This window comes from Chelonoidis abingdonii, chromosome 16, assembly GCF_003597395.2.
Source record: "Chelonoidis abingdonii isolate Lonesome George chromosome 16, CheloAbing_2.0, whole genome shotgun sequence".
Classification (NCBI taxonomy): domain Eukaryota; kingdom Metazoa; phylum Chordata; order Testudines; family Testudinidae; genus Chelonoidis; species Chelonoidis abingdonii.
Genome location: NC_133784.1, coordinates 22,694,783 through 22,715,731, shown reverse-complemented (window position 1 = coordinate 22,715,731; position 20,949 = coordinate 22,694,783). Strand labels below are relative to the sequence as shown.

At 43.8% G+C, this 20,949-nt stretch overlaps 1 protein-coding gene across 3 annotated transcripts in view; it reads right to left on the bottom strand.

The window, feature by feature from the left end:
* Positions 1–20,949, bottom strand: part of DCAF1 (DDB1 and CUL4 associated factor 1) — a 116,455-nt gene that overhangs the window by 75,691 nt on the left and 19,815 nt on the right. For 2 of the 3 annotated variants that reach the window (XM_075073035.1, XM_075073036.1), the window contains exons 1-2: positions 7,524–7,559; positions 5,150–5,263 (exon numbers count right to left, since the gene is read on the bottom strand). In XM_075073035.1, the coding sequence (XP_074929136.1) occupies positions 5,150–5,263; positions 7,524–7,532 (123 nt within the window). In that variant the 5' untranslated portion in view covers positions 7,533–7,559. Of the gene's footprint in view, positions 1–5,149; positions 5,264–7,523; positions 7,585–10,846; positions 10,934–18,745; positions 18,864–20,949 lie in introns of those variants that run through there. The other variant, XM_075073038.1, reaches the window with a different exon arrangement.

Genomic DNA, 20,949 nt, shown 5'->3' with positions numbered 1-20,949 from the left:
TTTCACCATGCAGATACTTGCAAACTGTAATCAAGTCACTGCTTAGCTTTCTCTTTGTTAAACTAGACAGACTGAGCTCTGAGTCTACCACTATAAGGCATCTTTCTAATCTTTTAATCATTTTTGCTGCTCTTCTCTGAACCCTCTATAATTTAGCTACATCCTCCTTGAATTGTGGGCACAGAACTGGACACAAGGTTCCAGCAGTGGTCACACCAGTGCCAAACGCAAAGGTCAAATAATCGCTCTACTTTAACTTAAGATTTCACTGGTTTCAGAGTAGCAGCCATTTTAGTCTGTATCCGCAAAAAGAACAGGAGTACCTGTGGCACCTTAGAGACTAACAAATTTATTTGAGCATAAGCTTTCGTGGGCTACAGCCCACTACATGGGACGCATAGAATGGAACATATAGCGAAGAGATATATATACATACAGAGAACATGAAAAAGTGGGAGTTGCCCAACCAACTCAAAGAGGCTAATTAATTAAGATGAACTGCTGTCAGCAGGAGAAAAAAAAACTTTTATAGTGATAATCAAGATAGCCCATTTAAGACAGTTTGACAAGAAGCTGTGAGGATATTTAACATGGGGGAAATAGATTCAATGTGTGTAATGGCTCAGCCATTCCCAGTCTCTATTTAAGCCTCCTCAGCAATGTGACACAGCATTAAAATGGTGTGGTGGCAGCAGCAAAATTTCCATTTTAAAAGAGGTGAAAAAGACCTAAAAAAAATTGTCTTCTGGATTAGAGTAACATTTTTATATGTTGATTGTAGTTTATACACTGCTGTAAGGGCAAAACTTTCAGGATCCCCTGCAGAAGCAAATTCAGAAAGTAAATCATTCTCAGAACACACTCTCAAGGTAGGTCCACACTACAGCTGCTACAGCGCCATAGCACAGACACTTCCTACATGGACAGAAGGTTTGTGGGTTTTTTTCTCTCTCTGTCATGGAGTTAATCCATCTCTCCAAGAGCCAATAGCTAGATCGATGAAAGAATTCTTCTGCCAACCTAGCCACGTCTACCCTGGGGGGTTGGGAGGTAGGGCAACCTAACTACAGTGGCTCAGGACACTAAATTTTTCACAGCCCTAAGCAAGGTAGCTAGGTGACAAGGCCTCAATAAACTGTATAGGGCAGGACTCAAAACTCTCAGTACATGGGTGCCACTCAAGTTCAATGGCCAAAGCATGGCACCTTGAGCAAACCAATAAGGCCAGGTCTATACTACAGACATATATCAATCCTACTATGTCGCTCAATGGTGTGAAAAATCCACACCATTAAGAGACAGTTATACCTACCTAACGCTCTGTGCAGACAGAGCTATAGCAACGGGAGAACTTCTCTCAGGGAGGTGGTTTGGCTACACCAACTCAGGAAGCTCTCTCAACGGCACAACAGCATCTTCATTTAAGCACTACAGAGGCAAAGCTGCATCACTGCAGCTGCTCCAATGCAGTGTTTTAAGTGTAAACCTGCCCTTAGGCCTGGTCTACACTATAAAATTTACAGGTATAGGCCAGGTCTACACTAAAAAATGTAAGTACACTCACCTTCATCACTCAGGTATATGAAAATCCACACTCACAAGCGATGTAATTAAGCTGACCTAATCCCCGACGCAGACAGTGCTAGGTCTATGGAAGAATTCTTCCACTGACCTAGCCTCTGCCTCTCAGGGAGGTGGATTGACTACGACGACAGACGATCTCCTCCTGTCACTGTAGTGAGTGGCTATACTGAAATGCTTCAGCAGCACAGTTACAGCACTGCAGCTATGCTGGTATAGCTGTTTAACTGTAGACATAGACATACACCGCTACCTCAATATAACGCCACCTGATATAACATGAATTTGGACATAAAGTGGTAAAGCAGTGCTCCAGGGAGGCGGGGGAGAGGCTGTGCACTCCGGTGGATCAAAGCAAGTTTGATATATCACAGTTTCACCTATAACGCGGTAAGATTTTTTGGCTCCCAAGGACAGTGTTATATCGAGGTAGAGGTGTAGTTGTGTCAGCTGAGGAAGAGGGTGAAATCACACCCCTAACTGACATAGCTATCCCAGCAAAGCCCTAGTAAAGTTGCAATTATAACAACAAAAGAGTCCTTATTCCTTTCAGACAACTGGTTTAAACTTAACTTTTTCACTGGCATATAAACTCTCTTTCCAGTGACAGCGGGGTGAGGGGGTTCCTGGCATAGCTCTACTGGTACATCTATACTGACAGATCCTTTTAAGTGTAGACAAGGCTTTACTCCAATGTCAAGCTGCCTATAACATTCTTGCTTGCAACAGATCCTCAGTCTTGCAGCATGCCATTTCTTTGGCTTATCAAATTGGCCCAAGTTCCATTGTAGATTCAAATTTTATCCTAAAGAACTTCTTAAATGTTGCTTCTCAAAAAGGACAGACACTGGTTGAGTTCAAGTCTAAATGAGTAATATCAGTTTGAGGAGGATTAGTTAGTTATAGTTTTAGCCCCAAGTGTGTGCAAAAATATGTTACAAGACCCATAAAATATTGGTGTCACTCAAATTTTTTTAAGGGGGCTGTGTGTCAGAAGCCACTTGCTTAAACAATCTCAAATACAGATAACAAGGGGTGTGATGCTGTGTAGAAGAAAAATGGCCATTTTACTCCTGAGAGCATTCTGCACCAAAAAATTAAAAATTCTGCACACAATATTTTAAAATTCTGCAAGTTTTATTTGTCAATAAACAAATGCAGAGGCTCCAGCATCGCAGTGTACGAAGGTTGGAGATCACTCTGCAGCCTCCCCAGCCCCCATCCTGGGGACACGGACTCAGTGGTAACGCTGTACTTGTCTCTGACACAGCACAAGGCCTGGCCTGCCCCAAAAACACTCAGGGGCCCTGCCCCTCTGCACCAGGTGTGAGGCAGGCAGGCAGGATGGATTCAAGTGTGGGCTGGCGTAGGGTGAGAGGATTCTGTGTGGGACAATCTGGCACGAGCTTCCAGGTAAAAGTGTTAGGGCTCAGCAGAGAGGTCTGGGGGTCTCAGCAGGGGGATCTGGCTGCTGAGGAAGTAGGGTTTGGTGGGGGCTGGGTGCAGCTAACTGGGGGTCAGTGGTGTGGGGGTCTAGACGTGGCGGTGGTGCAGGGGGTTTGTCAGAGTGGGGGTTTGAGTGCAGGAAGCTCAGTGGGGGGTGGTCTGGGTGCAGGGGTAGTGTTCCGGAGGCAGGAGGTCTGGGTGCAGGGAGCTCCAGATACAGAGGTTGAGGTTCAATGGGGTAGGGTTCAGGTATGGAGGGCTAGGGGGGTTCTGGGTGTATGCAGTGAGGCTTGGCAGGGGTAGGTATGGGAGGCCCAGATGCATGGGGATTGGGCGGATGGAGGAGCAGCTCCCTGTACAGTGCCCCTGCCCCCTGCAGCTGAGAAGCGATGGGGGCAGGAAGCAGGGGAGGATGCTGAGCTTCCTGCAGCTGGGGAAGGTTTCTGGAAGTGGGTCTGACACAGCCCCAGTCTCTCCTTGCAGGGGAAGAAGAAGCCCCATCCCCTCCTGCCTCTAGCCCAGCCAGGATTAACAGCTGATCCGGGCTCAGGGTAGGAGCCACTGGCTTGGATGTCCCTAGCCCTATGGTGATTTACCTCTCCGCTGGCTGCTCTGGGTGCCTGAAACAATGTACCTGCACAGCTAGGCAATGGTGTGTGACTGGTCTTGTAGCTTCCCTTTCAGCAAGTCATTCTTCTGTGGGGAAGAAAAGAAATCTGCAGGGGCCATGAATTCTGTGCACGTGTAGTGATGCAGAATTCCCCCAGAAGTATCATTTGTATCATTGTTGCTACCACTGTTACACAGTTGCAACAAATCTTGTACAAAGTTTGTCATACAAGATGTCAATGGAAAAATTACAATTGCTAAGTATGATTATCTTGTCTATATCCATGTACCATTTTTGTATCTGAAGTTATGAATATTGGCTATGTACTTGTATCTTAATCATGTGTTGTATTCCTGTGTGACACTCCCCAAAGAGAATTACATTAGGGCTAGACAGTTATGTGTTGATGGCCTATCAAGGACACTCCACTCTCTGAATGGGCCATTGAAGAAACTCATCCCATCCAGGCAGCTCTTCCAGAGGATGCCTCAGATGCAAATAGCCACCCCCTGTGATTCAGCAAAACATGTAAGGGTATGTAATATGCTCATGTGACCCTGGACTCCATCTTGGGCCAGTAATTTTCCACATTCAGGGGCTATGGGATTTGTTTGGGACAGTAAATTTAAATAAATAAAAGACACTTGACACACCTAATTTGCCTCTTTCCTGCTCTAATTCTCTGGACTGTGGATTTACGACTAAAAGAAGCATCTTGAACTACAGATTGAAGACCCTCCAACCTTTTGGAAGTTACCAGGGAGACTTCACAACCCTGCATCTATTCCATCACTGCTACAAACCTGACATAAAGACTTTGCAATCATTTGTGTGTATATGATATATTTTATAACTCTCTTCTTTTATTATTAAATCTTTAGTTAGTTTACTACGGAGTGGCTGCCAGAAGGATATTTGTGTAAGATCTGAGATACATATTGATCTGGGGTAAGTGTCTGATCCTTTGGGATCAGTAAGAACCTCACATATGGTGAAATGTGTTTTCAATAACCTCTCACTGTATCAGACTTGGTTGTCTGGATGGGAGCCAGGCTAGAATGCTTAAAGGGGATTGTGTCTGATTTCTTATCAACCAGTGTGGTCACAGGTGCTGCCTTCCTCCTTGCTTCTGGGGTGCACAACTCCTGCTCTGGTCGAGGCCCTGCCCCCATTCCACCCCTTCCCTCAAGCTCCCACCCTCGCCCCACCTCTTCCCACTCCTGCTCTGCCCTAGGCCCTGCCCTCAATCCACTTCTTCCCCCAAGCTCCCAACCCCACTCCACCTCTTCCCTCACTGTCTCTTCCCTCCCAGTTCCAATCCTCCCCAAGAGCACCCTGTCCCCACTCCTCTCACTCCCCACAGCGCCTCCTTCATGCCGTGGAACAACTGATCTGTGGCAGGTGGGAGGTGCTGGGAGGGACAGGAAGGAGCTGATCAGCAGAGCTCCTAGTGGACTGAAGGCACTGGGTGGGTGGGGGCACAGAATCAGCGCCTATCAGTATACATAGTACCTTTTCCTGAAAGACAACGGCAGTTTCCAGTCCTGGCATGATGTCCAGAAGGAGCCGGCAGGCAGCAGTATTTAATGGAGGTTCCCTGCTTGTCATCACGTAAGCATTCACCAGCTGGGGGAAGAATATCAGGAATAGGAGTGGCCTGAAATTCAACTCTGACTCAAAACAGTGCCACACAGTGAAATCATTAGTGACTCCCCTAGCTTCACAAAACACAGGAGCAAAGGGGAAGATACCAGTAGTATTGTCAGTGTGTAAACCCTTGACCTAGACTTTAGGGCTTGTCTACATATACAGCACTGATGAAGACGCTCTATGCCGATGGGAGAAGCTCTCCTGCCGACATAAGCGCTGGTGTGGACAGCGCTCATGTCGATGTTACTTATGTCACTCAGGAGCGTGGTTTATTCATACATCTGAGCAACGTAAGTTATGCCAACAATCTATAGTACAGACATAGCTTCAGAAAGAGCATAGCCAACTGCCTGGTGACTCTTCCTCTCTGTTGTATCAGAAAAGAAGCGGAAGGACAGCACAATTTATTTTTTTCTCAGCCAAATGAAGTTCTCTCTTCTATACTGCCCACCCTGGACTGATCTGTAAGGCTACAATGCCTATACAAAACCAGCTAATCAATAATGGCTTAAGGCAGAGGAGAACAACTAGCATTTACTTTGTTTAGAAAACTCAAGGCACAAGATTTTTTCTTAGTTGTTTGTGTCCCTTTTCACTGAGTCTTTATAGTCTGACAAATGATATGCAAGAAATTTGGGGAAGGGTCCATGTATTAATGTGAGTTTTTAGATGGCCTAGAACAATAGGGCCAATATTAATTCAGGCCTCTGGGTGCTACTGCAATTAAAATATTAAATAAAAGATGTTGTAAGTACAAAGCGTTAGCATTGCAGCAAAAGAACCAGTATCTCTTAGTCCTCTGCTCAGTCCCCTAGAACTAATTTTCTTCTCCAGCTCACGCAACCAGCCCAGCATGTAAAAGCATTCACAGGCATAGCCTGTAATCATTAAAAACCATACAATGCAATAATTCCAAACTAGTATCAGAGACTGTTTTAACAGTTTACCTGGCGAATCTTGACAGGCCTGACTCAATTTTTCTTGTTTATATTACAGTAAGTCCTCCCGGTTAACGTTGCTTTGTTGCTGATCAATTAGAGAACAAGCTCGTTTAAAGTTGCGCAATGCTCCCTTATAATGTTTGGCAGCCGCCTGCTTTGTCCACTGCTTGCAGAAAGAGCAGCCCATTGGAGCTAGCTGGTGGGGGCTTGGAACCAGGGAGGACTGGTAGCCCCCCTATCAGCTCCCTGCTCCCCTAAGTTCCCTGTGTGGCAGCTGCCCAGCAGGCTATCAGTTGCCAGGCAGCTCAGCTGTCCCTCCTCGCACTGCCATGAGCTACTCCTGCCTTGGAGCTACCACCAGGAGCCTTCTTTCTTGCTGTGCGGGGGTAGGGGGCAGCGGAAGAGGGGTGCTAATGTCAGGGTGTCCCTCTCCCCCATCTCCTGTACTCTACCTCCCGGCGGCGGAGGGGGGGAGGGGAGAGAAAGACACAAGACACTACGGGGCTCAGGACCGAGGGATGCTTGCTGGCCAGCAGTTGCTGTCTCAACTTGCTAACTTACCTAAAAGGCAATGTACTTAGAGTGGCGTTGTCAGCCGTACCTTTAAAGGGGCAATGGGCGCGTCGTCTCTCTCTCCACACACACACATACGGTGTGTGTCTGTCACCCCTGTCTTCCCTCCTTCCATTTGTGTTGCTTTGTAGAGTGTGAGGCTATATTAACAACAATGCATTACCCTTGAGGGCTCACCGAGTGCTAGTTCATCATTTAAGCAGCAAGGCATTCCCTGGGAAATATCCCACCCCCTTGACTTCACCACCTCAACCAAGCTTCATAATCATCATTGCTATATACAGTTATTAATTGCTTAAAACCTTTTGTCTGGTGAAAAAACGTCTCTGGAACCTACCCCACCTCCCGCCCCATTTACATTAATTCTTATGGGGAAATTGGATTCGCTTAACATCGTTTCGCTTAAAGTTGCATTTTTCAAACATACTACAATGTTAAGCGGGAGTTACTGTACATCTGTGTGTGCATGATGATTTACATTTAGAAAACTTCCATCCTCGACTTCATATAGAGAGGCAAATCACATTTAACCCTGTTTTAAAACAGAATTTGTAAGAAATATTTCTAACAGTAGAAAAACTCCAACGTGGACTGCGACTAAAAACAAAAATCACAAGCACTGAGGCAACCACCAGCGGCAGATAAAGACAAACCATTACTGTACAGGGAAGTGTCCTCACTTGCAATTATAATTCTTAGGATAAATGCAAATGGCAAACTACCGCATTCATGAAGTCGTCATTCTTAAATATTCTCAGCAGATGCCAGCATACATCTGGATTGCTCGACCTGGCAAGGACAAAGAAGGGCTGAGCTAGTCATTCAAACCTCCTTAGCTAAACAAAATATTAAAACAAAAATGAATGGAAGAGAAAGAAAGGAGAAGTCGCGGTGGTAAACTTGACAGCTCTAATGGCTTGTCGTTTAATGAGCTTAGGCTTCATGGCCAACACTGAAGTATAAAACTAGGTTCAGCCACAGAAAAACTGGCTGTGGGATACCCCAATTAGCAGGATCAATCTTACACAAAAGACGACTTACGTAAGATATCATGTGAATTAAGACATTCAGTAGTTGAGATCAGGGTGGATAAAAATCAATGATTTAAAAAAAAATACAAAAAATCGGATTTCATTTAAATCAGGTTTTTTGATAAAATGCTTTTAAAGGAAAAAACCTATCTAAAGATGGTTTTAGATAAGACACCTTATAGCTCAAAGATATCTCATCATGGAATAGGGATTTTAAATTCTAATTCTACAGTATGAGACAATATATTAATGTAATGTTTAAGAAAAATTTTATGAGTGAGTTCCAGTAGTTCGTGGATTAAGGACCCAACCTTATGAGGTTTCACAGGCTTCTGTATAGATTATTTGGGTTAATCTTTCTATCTACCCAATGGGACTTAGTGCTCAGTCTAGAAGATACCATCAGAGATGCTTAGTTTTGCAGTTCTCAAACTGTGGATTTGTGTCTCCAGAGGTAACATGCTTGTTAACAGCAAAAATGTTTTAAATAAATAAATAAATTACAGAGGTGAAAAATAATAGACCTCACCTCTATTGTCCCTCTGCAAATTTGTGCATACAGAGTCAATCCCTTACCTCTCTCTAAAAGTGCAAATTTTCAAAAAGTTCAATGAATAGAAGATTGTTGGGGGCAGAATAGATCTGGACAAGGAGAAGGTGTATGGAGATAAATGTGAGAAATGAGGGACATAAGCTTGTTTTGTTAAAATATTATATGTTTGCTATTAAAGAAAAAAATCCAAAATGCTTAACGTTGTTGTTTTAGTTAAATAAGACAATTTAAATCTCTGTCTGGTGATGGTCTCCTCCTAATACAGCATGGCAAGAAAATCCTCCAAATATTAATGATTAACCTGTTGAATTGGAGATAGTCCACCTCCCAATGACTTCATAAATATCTGCTTCAGTTACCCTTGGCAAATGAAATAATAAATCATTCATTTTCTGATATAGCTGTAAAACTAATCTGAAGAGTTTTCAAAATAAATTACTGTTTAAAAATGTATAGTGTGCCCCTTCTAAAAATGAAACTTACATCTATCTCTGAGTTGTGAAGAATATGTATTAAGGTTATAACAACCAACAAGAATGCACTTTTATGTAGAAAACCATGATTTAAATCAAATCCACCCTGGTTGAGGTACCATTTTTCCTTCCACACCCATACTGCCCAAGGGCTCCACCTCCCTAAAACAGGGCCTCCAGTCAAAGTGTAAAGAATTGTCACTCAATGCCATTAGGAGCCACTATAATTTTTGTAGTCCTGGAATACTGAAGGACCAATTTACTCTCTGCGGCTGCAATGCAGTTCTATGTCCAGCCACTAGAGGGTGCATGAGATTCAGATTGCAATCTCTAACCTCTTCCAAACTGGATATCTGGAGACCCGGGCCAGGTCTACATTTAAAATTTAGGTCAACAGAGGAAACGGATCTGGATAAAGAGTTAAGAAGGGAGCTGGAAAAATCTGCAGATGATACAAAACTACTCAAGATAGTTAAGTCCAAAGCAAATTGAGAAGAGTTACAAAGCGATCTCACAAAACTAGGTGACTGGGCAACAAAATGGCAGATGAAAGTCACTGTTGATAAATGCAAAGTAATGCACACTGGAAAACATAATTCCAACTGTACATACCAAATGATGGGATCTAAATTAGCTGTTACCACTCAAGAAAGAAATCTTGGAGTCACTGTGGATAGCTGTCAGAAAACATCCACTCAACATGCAGCAGCAGACAAAAAAGCTAACAGAATGCTGGGAATCATTAGGAAAAGGATAGATAATAAGACAGAAAGTATCATATTGCCTCTATATAAATCCATGGTATACCCCTCCATCTTGAATATTGCATGCAGATCTGGTTGCCCCATCTCAAAAAGATATATTGGAATTAGAAAAGGTACAGAAAAGGGCAACAAAAATTATTAGGGGTCTGGAACGGCTTCCATATGAGGACAGATTAAACAAACTGGAATTTTTCAGGATGACTAAGGAGGAATATGATAGCGGTCTATAAAATCATGACTGGTGTGGTAAACGTAAATAAGGAAGCATTAGTTGCTCCTTCTCATAAACAAGAACTAGGTGTCACCAAATGAAATTAATAGGCAACAGCTTTAAAACAAACAAAAGGAAATATATCTTAAAACAAGGCATAGTCAACCTGAGGAACTCTTTGCCAGAGGATGTTGTGAAGTCCAAGACTATAACAGGGTTCAAAATAAAACTAGATAAATTCATGAAGGATAGGTCCATCAATGGCTATTAGCCAGGACAGGCAGGGATGCAAAACCATGCTCTGATGTGTCGCTAGCCTCTGTTTGCCAGAAGCTGGTAATGGGTGACAGGGGATGGATTACTTAATGATTACTTGTTCTGTTAAATCCCTCTGAAGCATGTGGCGTTGGCCACTGTTGGAAGACAGGAAGCTGGGCTATATGGACCATTGGTCTGACCCAGTATGGCTGTTGTTTGTTCTTATGTTCTCATGAGCTCTGGTGCTCAGAGGTGTGAAAAATAGAGACCACTGTGTGCCGTGGCTATGTCAACCTAACCCTTGGTGTAGACACAGCTAGGTCAATGGAAGAATGCTTCCATCAACCTAGTTACCATCGCTCAGGGATGTGGTGAACTTACAGCAATGGAAAAACCCCTTACATTGCTGTAGGCTGTGTCTACACTATGGGGTTATGCCAACATAGCTACAGAAGCGTAACTATGCAGCTATCATGCTTGTAGTATAGACAGGGCACAAGAAAAGTATCTCCAAATTAATCCCCACATCAACAACCAGAAAAGCCATTCAAAATTGTGCCTGGAGCCTAGACCTCTTACAACCAGAAATGCCAGGTGATAAAACTATAAAACAAGGTTAGTAAGCTGAGCAGTAATGCCAGAACTTAACCAGCAGCAAGGACTTTCAGGCTAGTTTTTTGGGTATATTTTAAACATACAAATGACTAATTTTCTGCTGAAACACAGTGGGTTCACACAAAAGGCATTGTGTTTACCAGGCCTTACCAGGGTGTCTGTCATCAAATGGGTCCGGATCTCCCTTGCGGTACTCTTCAGTCTCCTTCTCAATCAACTCAGACATTCTAGGGAGGGAGTAAAAATCAAATAAACATGCCACATGCATTTTCTTTCCCCAATGGACAGCTCCTAAACAGTCTATTTGCCAAAATACTATAAATAACCTATCAATTCACATTCAAACTGTACTCTGTGAACCACCAGAAGATTCCAGGCATCCACTGGATACATATAAGAGTGAGTGAGAGAGGATGCCTGCCCCTCCCAAAACACTGATCACACATCTATGTTCTAATGATATGCTAGCAGGCTATACTGAAATAGCTTGACTGCTTCTCTTTGCTGAGTCCCAACTATGGAGAGAAAGCTTTTTTTCCTCCTCTGAAAGAGGCAGTGCATCCAACTGAACTGCTTCAATCCTATGTCAAAGGTGACGACACAAGAGAAAAACCATCCTGCTGTCACGCTACCTCAAAACTCTGCCACTGATGGCCTACAAGATATCAGGTAGGAAACTCCTGGCCACTCTAGCCTCCCCTGCACAGAACTTCAGATTGCTTTTTGCCTCCCTGACATATAGATGAGCCACTGCAATTCATATGGCTTTATTACTTTTGCTCGGCGGGGGTGGGGGTTTGGAGGAATTTCTCACCACCATATACTCATTACAAGAGGTAAAGGAGACTAAATGTCACATGAGAAAGCTATCCACCCGGTCCCTGCTCAGTCTGTTAGCATAGGGGCACACCCTCTGATTTCTTCCCCCTCCTCAACCACCTGAAATAACACTGAGGGATCTAAACCTGCTCAGCTGGGTCCCTGCACAATTCCTCAGACAATTAGTCAGCAGTTGTGGGGCCGGAGTAAGGATGGACTCAAGCAGCCACCCTCCCAACCCTCCATGGAGCCTTACACCAGATTAACTGTTCATCTGTAGACAGGAGAGTTGTGGGAGCAGCTTCAGAGTTGTGCATTCCCCTTGCCTGAGCCATGACATTAAAGCTATAGGCAAAATTCCAGACAATGACTAGTAGCCTGAACAGTTATAAGAAATCGTATGTTCCTGCTCCTCTAGGAAGACCAGAAGAGGTACCTGAGAGTGGGAAATGCTAAGTCATCAGAGACACTGATCATTATTTTGGCCTAATTCCGAAGAGAAGTAAACCGCATCTTACACTAAAAGGTTGCTGAATTTGGGCTTTGGTGGATTTCTAGCAACAGCAAGTTGTACAATTGGATACACCTTTATATAGAACATCCTACTGTCAACTCTAACAATTTTGCCTTGGGAATTAACATCCTGAGAGCACCTGTTGAGCACAGAGACCATGAGGAGGCAGAGAAGGAGATGTGATCTGAGAAATCAGGTCTACGGGTTTGTCTACACATAATTCACTACACCACCACCGCTGTAGCACTTCAGTGAAGACTCTTACCTACACCGACAGAAGGGATTCTAACACCTGAGCAACATAGTTATACAGACCTAACTTCCTAGTGAAGACCAGCCCATAGACTAGTTAGACCTTTCAAGGGATGTAAATAGGGCTTAAAAATAGTATCGTTTAACCTATTAAAATTCTATCAGCTAAACAGCTAACTGTTAAGGAGTTCACATAGGCAGTGAACTGGGGTGTGGTGCTGGAGCACTCCCACATTTTATGCAAAGGCTCCACTGCCACCTGTGCCCAGCATCCCAGCTGTCGGCCCAGGTGCGGGGTTCTGCTGCCAGCCTACGTCCAAGGTTCCGTCTGCCAGAACGGGCCTCTGCTGCCACCATGCTGGCCCCGGAATTGGCACTCTGGCTGCTGCCCAGGGCTGGCCGCTGCCCAGGGCTGGCCGCAGGGAACCCAGGCATGGGAGGCAGCATAGTTTAATTGTTAACCTAAACCGAGAAGACTGTGCTTATTGGTTAACTAGTTACACTTTTATACCCCTAGGCCGTTCAAGCATCTTGAATTTCAGACTGAACTGACAGATAGAACAGAACACACATGTAACATCAGGCCACCTGGTTCAGTGGGCAGTCAAATCACATGTTATGAGCGCTCGGTCCCATGGAAGAGAACTTTACCATAGACAAATCTAGCTGTGATGTGTATGTGCGTGTATATCTATAGATATATCAATATATATTGTGACAAGGTCAGGCCAGACGGCTACAGGAGAGTGATCGAAGGCAGATATATTAGCCCTAGGTTAAGCAGGTCCCCTTTCCCTGGGTAAGGTAACAGGGAAGGTTCCAGAACAATCAGGAACTTTCTGGAAATAATTAAGGCAGACAGGCTGATTAGAACACCTGCAGCCAATCAAGAAGCTGTTAGAATCAATTAAGGCAGGCTAATCAGGGCACCTAGGTTTAAATGGGACCTCACTTCAGTTTGTGGTGTGTGTGTGAGGAGCTGAGAGCAAGAGGCACAAGGAGCTGAGAGGGTGTGCTGGTGAAGGACTGAGGAGTACAAGCGTTATCAGACACCAGGAGGAAGGTCCTGTGGTGAGGATAAAGAAGGTGTTTGGAGGAGGCCATGGGGAAGTAGCCCAGGAAGTTGTAGCTGTCATGCAGCTATTACAGAAGGCACTATAGACAGCTGCAATCCACAGGGCCCTGGGCTGGAACCTGGAGTAGAGGGCAGGCCTGGATTCCCCGCAAAACCTCCCAACTCCTGATCCAACACAGGAAGATCTCTGAGGCTAGCAAAATCTGCCAGTAAGCACAGGACCCACCAAGGTAGAGAAGGAACTTTGTCACAAGATATATAGAGAGACAGATAGATAGATCACGGACTATGTTTGAAACTGAGATGAATGGGTGCAATTACTTAGCTAGTCAAAATGCATGACAGTGGTCTGAAAGAGTTCTTGCCTCACCCACAACCGCCCTCCAAGAAAATTAGTTTGATTTTTCCCCTTACCCCCGATTAAAAAATGCCTTGAGTGTTTAGTCCCGTTTTTCCTTTTTGATTGGATAAATCAAATTTTGACTGGTGGCTGTGTCAACCCTTAACTGAAGAAGTGGGAGTGGTGAATAATTAAGAGTTTCCCTTCCCCTCCTTCCCAAGTGCTTAGTTCAACCGGGGTTGTTTAAAAAAAACAGAAACAAAAATAAGGTCTTGAACAAAATGAATAAGAATCATCTCCCTCTCAGTTAATGTTTCCTTGACTTCCTTGGTGTATCTCACATCATACACTTACTAATTCTCCAGTCATCCATACAGTGCAGAACCTAGAGTTTTTCATGTGAAGACAAAGCAAAAGCATATGCCCCCTATTTTGTTTTGTTCTTGCCAATCTTCTCTTTGCAGGTTATATTTGAAAAGACTATGCGTCAGATCCTCAAGTGCACCTAAGCTAACCTCTGCACATCTGAGGGAGGGTGAGGTAAGGGGACATGAATAGGTAGCTTTCTACCTCCTTTACTTACTTACACACACTCTCTCTCTCTCTCCTAAGTGGCATAAGTTAGGCCATGTGTACATACAGCTCTGGTGAAGATGCTCTCCCATCAGCATTAAAAAAAAACATACCCCCACAAGTGGCACAAGCTATATTGGTGGGAGAAGCTCTCCCGCCAATGTAGTGCTGTGCATGCCAGAGCTTATATTGGTGTAACGTATGTCGCTCGGGGGTAGACTATTTACACCCCTGAATGACAAGGTTTGCCAACATAGGCGGTAGTGTAGACATAGCCTTCGCGTAGTCTCAGGGCTGCTTCATCTTGCCCTGATCACTACAGCCCTCAGGGGCCTTTCCTCTAGCAAATATCACTGTAGCAGAGTGTGCTGCAGCTACCCCTCACACCACGATATATCCCATTCTAAGCGGGTGAGGATACAGCCAGGACGAGTGGTATAGAGCCACTGGCTTTACACCATCTAGTCATCCCCTTATATAAAGAGTTTGAGAATCTGGCCCATAGTAGGTACAGAACTGGTTCATATGAGCTACACCCAGATCTTGAATGAGTGCTGCTGCATCTTCTCATATCTAAGTATTCTAGAAGTACTTGCTAATCGACATTGCCTTACAATCAGCCTCTTCTCTTGTACAGTGTTTGTACCTTCTGACACTCTGGGATATACAAGCCTATTTGGAGACATTGTTTCATATGCAGCCTGTCACTCTGTGAGTCACTGACTACTTCCATTTATTGTCGTTTAATTTTACTGTCACATTTCTAATAGTTACCACAGGTTACATTGAAGCCTTGACACCATTAGAGTTTGCCTATAGCTGACAAATCATTTTTTTCAGAGCATTTCTCATGATGCTTCAATACAGCCTTCAACACCACACTTTGGTGTGTGCTGTCAGCAAATTTCATGCAGTTTTGCCCCTCAAAGATTTCCTCTATTTCAACTTGGAAGGAGGAAGGAAACAGAAAGATGTCACTCACTGACAAGCATGACCACAAGTTCCTCTGTCTTAGCGTCTACAACAACATACAAAAGAATCAGATGTGCCTTGAAACATCACAGAGCACAATCAATCTCTGTGGGGAGTATCTAATATCCAGAGCGGAGACACCCCAAGAGACTCCCTTAAATCTAGGTAGAAGCCAGTCTGGAGCACTTCTACGTCCTGTCCTCAAAGCAGATGATGGAGTAAAGCTATGCTGCTGAGCTCCTGAAAGTTGGGACTCTTATTGCTTTCTACAGCAATGTAAATTCAGCTACTGCTTAGTCCAATGGATCCTCTTCACCAGTTGCCTTAAAGCAATCTCTGTATCTGCCTGAAGCCAAAAATGACAACATGCCAGATCTGTACCGAGCTTTGGCATCATTTTCACAAAAGCAAGGAGCAAGAGCCAGCTGCTTGCCCAAACCACTCTGCTGAAGCTATCAACGCCAAACAGCACTACAGCAAAGCCTCTGGAAACCACTCTCCCAAAAGGCTCTGTCTTTAGACTAACTTGGAGGACCTTGTTTGCAGTAGTGTATGCTCATGGAGTTTGTCAAGTCCAGCGGGGAATCAGTGAGGTTGCCTTGCAGGGAGCTGAGATCCATTAGAACTGTCTGCACAGTAAAAGTACTTTTTGTGGTAAGTTCCACTAGTCAGTCTGTTCAGTGAAAGATGGGCTGACAACAGGAAGATCCTCAACCATTCACTCCAAACATCAGTGTAATCCAAGGGTTCTCAAACTGGGGGTCGGGACCCCTCAGGGAGTAGCGAGGTTATTACACTGAGGGGGGGCAGGGGGCACAAGCTGCCAACCTCCACCATTTATAATGGTGTTAAATATATTTTTTAAAGTTTTCAATTTATAAAGGGGGGGTCACATTTAGAGGCTTGCTATGTGAAAGGCTTCACTGTTAGGATATAAATATTCAGGCCTGTCTACAAAGGCCTATACTTTAAGAATTTAGGTGTATTCTTATCACTTAGCTAGTTATAGAGGTACAAAACAAGAATCAAAATCAGTCTGCCTGTTTATAGGCCTTCTCTCACTATGACAGTCTAAGGCAGGGGTTCTCAAACTGGGGGTCGGGACCCCTCAGGGGTTGCAAGGTTATTACATGGGAGGGTCACGAGCTGTCAGCCTCCACTCTAGACCCCACTTTGCCACCAGCATTTATAATGGTGTTAAATATATAAAAAAGTGTTTTTAATGTATAAGTGGGGGGGGGGGCCGCACTCAGAGGCTTGTTATGTGAAAGGAGTCACCAGTACAAAAGTTTGAGAACCCCTGGTCTAAGGCCTTGTTCTTAGGCTAAGGCCTTTGGCTAAACAGCAGAGGTAGCCATAAGCTGGGAAGCAAACAGTCACAGCCTCACCAGTCACACTGAAATAAGGCAGTTTTGGGCTGTTAAAAAGGTGATCCAATCTATCGCCTCCAGAGAAAGGGAAGAGCCTAGAAGATTTAAAGAAAACTTAGTTTGATAGCATCCTGTCTGGTAAGAACTCACTTATCAATAGCCGGGGTGTGAAATCCTCATTTCTTTGTTGTTCTATCACTATAGTCTCCATTTCCCTATTATTTGTCTGTATAACCTGTCTGGTTCTGTGATTGCTTCTGTTTGATGTATAATTAATTTTGTTGGGCGTAAGCCAATTAAGGTGGTGGGATATAACTGGTTAGATAATCATGTTACAATACGTTAGGATTGACTAGTTAAATTTCAATAAAATGATTGGTTAAGGTATAGCTAAGCAGAACTCAAGTTTCACTATATAGTCTGCAGTCAATCCGGAAGTAAGGAGGGGGGAATGGGAATCATGTTTTGCTAAGGGTAGGAATGGGAACAGGGACACAGGCAAAGCTCTGTGGCATCAGAGCTGGGAAGGGGGACACTGAGGAAGGAAATTGGAATCATTGCTTTCTGGAAGTTCACCCCAATAAACAGTGAATTGTTTGCACCTTCAGACTTCAGGTATTATTGCTCTCTGTTCATGCAAGAAGGACCAGGGAAGTGAGAGGGTGAAGGAATAATCCCTCTAACAGTCACCGGTAAAAAAGTTTGAGAACCACTGGTGTAATCAGCCTCAACATCTGCAAGATGGTGTTGGTGCTTCTAACCTGTCTGCCAAACATATGTAATCAGTGTACCATGTTGAGTCCTATAAGCAGGATCAGGAGAAACACTCAGGATAACTTACTTGGAAACTGATGATGTAGAGGAAAGCGATGAAGTACTTCTCTGGAGCAGCAGAAATGCAAGACTGCTCTGAACAATATGACCTCCCCTCCACACACACCCCAGATATATAATTTTTAAGTAGACTAGGGCAACTGGATATGTCTGAGGTTTCTTGGACAGGAATCCTCAAGGGCCAAGATAGATGCTATCTTATTGTTGCAAACTCTTAATATTTTGCACATTTGGTAATACTCGGTGTTTTTCTTAAAACCCTAGCTTGGAAAGGTAGAGAACACATAAGGATCTTGGCTTACACTTAAAAAAGGAGTATGTTTCCAGCCCTTGTGGTTGCGGGGAAAAGCCTAAAATCATGAATTGAATGTACCCTGAAGTCTCAGAAAACCAGAAAAACAAATAATAAAATCCCTAAATGTATATTTTTAATATCTCATGATTTTTAAAACAAATGTGAAATTTTGGGGGCTAGCTCATGATTTTTAAAAGGTCTGAGAATGACAATACTGCTGTCCATTCAACGAGTACCATTCTGCTCTTGCCCCCTATTTTTCCATGAGTTAGTGAAGATCTTGTGGAAGAAACCTCACACTTCTCTCCTCCTACCCTGAGTTACTTGAGGCAATCAGTGCTACTACCTCTTCCCACCAAAACAGAGCTTTAGTCAAGGCAGCAACCGTCAGAGGAAAGAGCACCTCCTCATACATACAACATAGGACCAAGCATCCTATCCACAAAGTGCCACTGGTTCCCTGTTCATTAAAGGATTCCACTAAAGGAGGGGGGGAAGCCGCAGCTCATTTTCAAAACTCTCCACTGGAATTGGCAAGCCAACCTCACAAGCTTCCTCTCTCTACTCATCTCAGTTCATCTTATGTGAGTCTCTTGCATGACTTCACACATTCTGACCACTGTTACTGCAAGACTCTGTAACCCCAACCAGATGGAATAAACTTGTAACTCTCCACCCCAGACTATGTTTTACAAGTTTCAGAGGCAGATCTAACTTTTCTCCCTTGTCTAAATCTCAAATAGTAGAAGAACGAGAGAAACTTTAAGTGTATTAAATTCAAATATTTTGGAGACAGTTTATATAAAATCTATACAAAGTAACACCATATTGTTTTGACAAGAATTGTGAAGTATTGCACATTGCTCAATTTTTAGGCCAAAAAGAACATAAGCTACCAGTAACTGAACAACTTCAAGTATAAGTCATCGCATGCCCAAAGCTGCTGTCGAGCCTCAGAGGTATTTGCATCTCAGAGCTTATTTAACAGAGCTTACCTGGTGAGGATAGGGACCATGTCTTGCCCACTGCCATGTTCTTTCTCCCATTGCTCCAGTAAAGCGGTGAGTTCAGCCTTGGAGTCCACATGCCCAGATCCTGACGTCATGGCTTAGCCTAAGCGAGATGGGAAGAACAAAAATAAAGTGAGGTTAACCAGCAAATTGTCCCACTCAGTTATGTTGACTCCTCAAAGAGAGTCAAAAATCAGGGTTTAAAAATCCACTTGGCAGTGGCAAGCAAACTTTAGCTGCAAGGCAGGGAGGAGGCTAACACATCAAATTCTACAGAATTTGACATAAAAAAAGCAGAGGACTGTCTTTCAACCCTCAGGTACATAAACAAATGCAAGTCTACTTTGCAAACCCAAATCTGGACTGGTGCATGCTAATCCTCAGCTGTGATGGGTAATAGCCACAAGTGTGTCCAAAGTCAGAGGATTTTTTGCAGGTTAACATAAGTCTTCACAGGCAGACTGCTCCTCTCCCTTTGCTGTTACACCTAGGTTTACCCAAGAAACAGCAAAGCAAAGCTGACAAGACTCTCATCAGTTTCACTGCTCCTGTTCAACACCCTCTGGGCATCAGGGAAAGTGACAAGAATCATATTAGCTTTACATTGCTGCTGCTATCCCACAAGATTTCAAGTAGCAGCAGAGGGAGGCACTGACAGTTGTTCACAGTGGACTAAGGACAAAAAGATGCAGGGAAAGGATCTCTACCACTCTGCCCCTTCAAGCCTCCCAAGAACAGTCAGGTGGCTCCAGTGAAAAAGAGGAAGAGACAGAGGCACAGACACACATTCTCCTTTCCAATGGCTTCATGGGAGGAAACAAGAAAGTAATAACTTCAAGTTTATCAGACACCTACTTAGTGCAAACCAGAGGCTGATACAAAACAGATTTGCCCCTATGAAGGTACAATACTAGACTTTATACCAAGGTGTTTCTGCCCCTGGACCTTACTAAGGTTACCACCTCTCTTCTTACATATTGGTCTCCAGCTAGCAAACGTCAAAAGAACATTTTCAAGCTGGGTAAAAATGCCCCTAAACCACTGATGGTTCATAACTCTGGACATGGCTCAGTACGCAGCCAGGCTCTTTTTGCCTTCACTTTCTAACCTGATAAGTCTTGGATTACTGGGAAGGTAGACTACAGCTTTTTGTGGCATGGTTGCAGGGCACTGAGAAGATCTCAAGGGAGCTGTACCCAGGCCTAATCTACAGGGATGGTCACGATGATGTGTGACTTGTAAAGGTGAAAGAGAAGGAAAGTGATTACAAAAGATATTCCTACTCCTCCAAATATATGTTAAAACTTCCAGTATTTGAGTAGTGGTGACAAACTGATAGGTGACAGATGCCAGTGCATATCGACTATCAAAACAACGAGTTTGTCATAATTAAACAACAGAACACACATAGAACTTTTCTGAGCATTTACAATCCAGACACCTAAAAGGAGAACATACACATACAGTGGTCATTCCACTTCCTCAAATATACATTACAGAAAGTCAGTTGAGGGGAAGAACATGTAGAGAACCACAGTTTAGTCAATACTACAGATAAAACAGGTTAGCTAGAAGTTCATAAGGTCAGCTGTCAGTATTTTAAATCAAATGGATCAGAGGGCACCTTCAACTGGCCTGGAATTTTTAACAGAATGAAGTAAGTTCTATTACTCAGACTTCTGTTTCATGGGTCCGTTTGAATTTAATGTATTTTGATTGGTTAGCTTATTAGACACAAGGCAACAATGAAATGGGAAACTAGTCAGGCATGAAACTGGCAGGAATCTCTTAAAACTCTGCATCGGCGCAGCTGCGTCATTGCAGCACTTAAGTGAAGATGCTCCTACGCCCATGGGAGAAGCTCTCCCATCGGCATAGTTAATCCACCTCTGCAAGAAGGAGTTGGCGGATGTGATTGCAGAGCCATTGGCCGTTATCTCTGAAAACTCATGGTGATTGGGGGAGGTCCCGGATGACTGGCAAAAGGCTAATATAGTGCCCATCTTTAAAAAAGGGAAGAAGGAAGATCCAGAGAACTACAGGCCAGTCAGCCTCACCTCAATCCCTGGAAAAATCATGGAGCAGGTCCTCAAGGAATCAATTCTGAAGCACTAAGAGGAGAGGAAAGTGATCAGGAACAGTCAGCATGGATTCACCAACGGCAAGTCATGCCTGACTAACTTAATTGC